Source organism: Etheostoma spectabile, unplaced genomic scaffold (genome assembly GCF_008692095.1).
Source record: "Etheostoma spectabile isolate EspeVRDwgs_2016 unplaced genomic scaffold, UIUC_Espe_1.0 scaffold00007253, whole genome shotgun sequence".
NCBI lineage: Eukaryota > Metazoa > Chordata > Actinopteri > Perciformes > Percidae > Etheostoma > Etheostoma spectabile.
Window position 1 is genome coordinate 548 of NW_022603472.1, and position 4,453 is coordinate 5,000.

The following is a 4,453-nucleotide window of genomic DNA, read 5'->3' on the forward strand; positions in this document are numbered from 1 at the left end:
GACGTAACCCATGCTAACCTTGGAGACGTAACCCATGCTAACCTTGGAGACATGCTAACCTTGGAGACGTAACCCATGCTAACCTTAGAGACGTAACCCATGCCAGCTAACCTTGGAGACGTAACCCATGCTAACCTTGGAGACGTAACCCATGCTAACCTTGGAGACGTAACCCATGCTAACCTTAGAGACGTAACCCATGCTAACCTTGGAGACGTAACCCATGCTAACCTTGGAGACGTAACCCATGCTAACCTTGGAGACGTAACCCGTGCTAACCTTGGAGACGTAACCCGTGCTAACCTTGGAGAGTTGGGCGGGGCGTGTGCGGGGCGGGGTCCGGGGGACGAGAGGATGGAGGTGCAGTCGTAGGTTTGGGCGGAGCAGCAGCTGCAGGGCGGCTGCAGGTTGGAGGTTGGCGTGCTGTGGAGGTGAGGGGGGGCTGCGGGTCTGTTTACTGTCGGAGGAGCAGACTTCCTGTCCTGTCTGTGGGCGGAGCCTGCATCCTGCCAGCTGTTCTGATTGGAGACCAAGCTGCTGTCAATCAGCAAAGAAAGTTCAGGAACAGACGGCTGAACTCTGCGAGCCTGGAACAGGAAAACAACTTGAAACCAGCTGGACCTAGGTTCAAGTTCAAGACCTTTATTTGGCCCCGAGGGGGATTCATTTTGCTGCAGTAGCAAAGAAGTTGACATACAGGACATAAAGACGAAGTCCAGGTTGGACTGCAACCTGGTGGGCTGGATTCTGGACTTTCTCTAAGACTCTAAGCTAACGTTAAGCTAACGTTAAGTCTGGAACTTGATTTGCAGCAATATATAAATATACATACACACATACTAGAGGATGGATACCCGGCCCGGCCCGACGGTACCCAACGGGCCGGGCCGGGTTGGAACAGATGTTTAGAGGATGCTGGGGTTCGGGTCGGGCTCGGTCCCATCAGCGTGATAAGGCGTTGAACATTATGAATTTAAACAGCTGATTATGGAGGTAACGGCGCTTGTTGCCCCGGGGGCATTGATGCTCATCTGGTGACATCTCCCAATGCCTTCCTACCCCTGCTGAATAAAAGCGGCTTTCCACACAAACAAACGTACATGTGTCATTAGGATGAGAAACACATGAGATTTTAACTGTGTCGGGCTCGGGTCGGGCTCGGACAGAAAAATCCGGCCCGATCCGCACTCATACACACAGTATCTATCTATATCATAGTTACTTACTGTTACTATGTTATTTAATTACATATTTATTTAATTTCACTTACTTCCACTGCAACATGTTTGTACTGCGGCCATCTCACTTATCTTTTATTAAATGACACTTTCTATTCATTCAGTACTTTCTATTCATTCAGTACTTTCTACTCATTCAGTACTTTCTATTCCTTCAGTACTTTCTAATCATTCAGTACTTTCTATTCATTCAGTACTTTCTATTCATTCAGTACTTTCTATTCATTCAGTACTTTCTAGTCCTTCAGTACTTTCTAGTCCTTCAGTACTTTCTAATCATTCAGTACTTTCTATTCATTCAGTACTTTCTATTCATTCAGTACTTTCTATTCATTCAGTACTTTCTATTCCTTCAGTACTTTCTATTCATTCAGTACTTTCTATTCATTCCTTCAGTACTTTCTATTCCTTCAGTACTTTCTATTCCTTCAGTACTTTCTATTCCTTCAGTACTTTCTATTCATTCAGTACTTTCTATTCCTTCAGTACTTTCTATTCCTTCAGTACTTTCTATTCCTTCAGTACTTTCTATTCATTCAGTACTTTCTATTCATTCAGTACTTTCTATTCCTTCAGTACTTTCTATTCATTCAGTACTTTCTATTCATTCAGTACTTTCTATTCCTTCAGTACTTCTATTCCTTCAGTACTTTCTATTCATTCCTTCAGTACTTTCTATCCTTCAGTACTTTCTCATTCCTTCAGTACTTTCTATTCATTCAGTACTTCTATTCATTCAGTACTTTCTAGTCATTCAGTACTTTCTATTCATTCAGTACTTTCTAGTCATTCAGTACTTTCTATTCATTCAGTACTTTCTATTCCTTCAGTACTTTCTATTCCTTCAGTACTTTTTCTATTCATTCAGTACTTTCTAGTCATTCAGTACTTTCTATTCATTCAGTACTTTCTATTCATTCAGTACTTTCTATTCATTCAGTACTTTCTAGTCATTCAGTACTTTCTATTCATTCAGTACTTTCTATTCATTCAGTACTTTCTATTCATTCAGTACTTTCTATTCATTCAGTACTTTCTATTCATTCAGTACTTTCTATTCCTTCAGTACTTTCTATTCCTTCAGTACTTTCTATTCATTATTGTTTGTTTTGCTGCTGCTGTAATAATGTACAGTATAGTAAGTATAATAAAACTAAGTACAGTATATATATAAGTATCGGTACTATCTAACCTAACCTTCCTAACACGTCTCTCTGCTGTTTAGCGGTCTGCAGCACTCTGTACTGAGCGGGACACCTGTAAGCGGGGGGTCGGGGCTGGGGGACGGCCGGGGGACACCTGTGACTCACCTGCTGAGCGGGGGGGTGGGGGCTCGGGGACGGCCGGGGGGACAAGTCTTCATCCTCCACCCCCGAGTCCTGATCGCTGACTGAGAGACCGGCAGCCAAGGGGGCGGCTCTGAGGACAAAGAAGACCAGTTCAGGAGACAACACAACTACATCCATCGGGATAGTTTCTGGCTGGGTGTGTGTGTGTGTGTGTGTGTCTGCGTCTATGTGTGTGTGTTTGTGTCTGCTAGACCAGCGTCTCTCTGGGTGCGGGTCCAGAGAGCAGGGGACTCTGGACCCTCACCCAGCGTCTCTCTGGGTGTGGGTCCAGAGAGCAGGGGACTCTGGACCCTCACCCAGCGTCTCTCTGGGTGCAGGTCCAGAGAGCAGGGGACTCCGGACCCTCACCCAGCATCTCTCTGGGTGCAGGTCCAGAGATCAGGGGACTCTGGACCCTCACCCAGCGTCTCTCTGGGTGCGGGTCCAGAGAGCAGGGGACCCTGGTACCTGTTGAAGGAGGTCTGAGCCTCTCTGAAGATCTCCGTCTGGCGGCTGCGATCCTCTGAACCGAGCTCACAGCGCAGAGTCCGCCCCTCCGCCGAGACCGCCTGCTAAGGGCACACACCAGTTGCACAGTTGAGACAGACACAGACCTGCTCTATCTGTAAATTATAGAGCGGTCTAGACCTGGACAGTGGTCTAGACGTGTACAGTGGTCAAGACCTGTAGAGTGGTCTAGACCAGTACAGTGCCTTGAGATCCTTTTGTTATGATTTGATAGTCCAGCTTCAGGGTCTGGGGTTACCTGGTAGAGCGTGACACACTGGGAGGCGGTCAGCAGGCGGTAGTCCAGCTGTGGTCCAGATCCAGATCCTCGACACTGGAAGAACTGAGGGGCTCTGTGGGTGGACCCGAACAGGACCAAGAGGAAACAACCGCTCTCCGACACAACCCTGAAACAACAACAGGCTGCAGAGTTTCACACAGGACCAGGACTACAGTCTACTGAACTGGATCCAAAAAGAGGACTACAGTCTGGATCCAACAGGAAGACTACAGTCTACAGACCTGGACCCAACAGGAAGACTACAGTCTACAGACCTGGATCCAACAGGAAGACTACAGTCTACAGACCTGGATCCAACAGGAAGACTACAGTCTACAGACCTGGATCCAGCAGGAAGACTACAGTCTACAGACCTGGATCCAACAGGAAGATTACAGTCTACAGACCTGGATCCAGCAGGAAGACTACAGTCTACAGACCTGGATCCAACAGGAAGATTACAGTCTACAGACCTGGATCCAGCAGGAAGATTACAGTCTACAGACCTGGATCCAGCAGGAAGACTACAGTCTACAGACCTGGATCCAACAGGAAGATTACAGTCTACAGACCTGGATCCAGCAGGAATACTACAGTCTACAGACCTGGATCCAACAGGAAGACTACAGTCTACAGACCTGGATCCAACAGGAAGACTACAGTCTACAGACCTGGATCCAACAGGAAGACTACAGTCTACAGACCTGGATCCAACAGGAGGACTCACCTGTCCTGGAGGGCGGAGCTACACAGGAACCTGAGACACCATGCCCACACCTGAGGGTTGTAGACCTGTACCACTCCACTCAGCCAGCTGTCAGAGAACAGGAAGTACAGTAAGACACGCATACTGCAGTACTGCAACGAAGTACATCTACTGCAGTACTGCAACGAAGTACATCTACTGCAGTACTGCAACAAAGTACATCTACTGCAGTACTGCAACGAAGTACATCTACTGCAGTACTGCAACGAAGTACATCTACTGCAGTACTGTAACGAAGTACATCTACTGCAGTACTGCAACGAAGTACATCTACTGCAGTACTGTAACGAAGTACATCTACTGCAGTACTGCAACGAAGTACATCTACTGCAGT

The 4,453-nt window shown here is 47.1% G+C and overlaps 1 protein-coding gene across 1 annotated transcript in view; it reads right to left on the bottom strand.

The window, feature by feature from the left end:
* Positions 1-303: 303 nt before the first annotated feature.
* Positions 304-4,453, bottom strand: part of LOC116678398 (SCL-interrupting locus protein homolog) — a gene marked incomplete at its 3' end in the record, with an annotated part of 8,302 nt that continues 4,152 nt past the window's right edge. Inside the window, exons 7-11 of the mRNA XM_032508318.1 lie at positions 4,081-4,167; positions 3,333-3,480; positions 3,035-3,138; positions 2,549-2,657; positions 304-587 (exon numbers count right to left, since the gene is read on the bottom strand). Of these exons, the coding sequence (XP_032364209.1) occupies positions 304-587; positions 2,549-2,657; positions 3,035-3,138; positions 3,333-3,480; positions 4,081-4,167 (732 nt within the window). The remainder of the gene's footprint in view (positions 588-2,548; positions 2,658-3,034; positions 3,139-3,332; positions 3,481-4,080; positions 4,168-4,453) is intronic.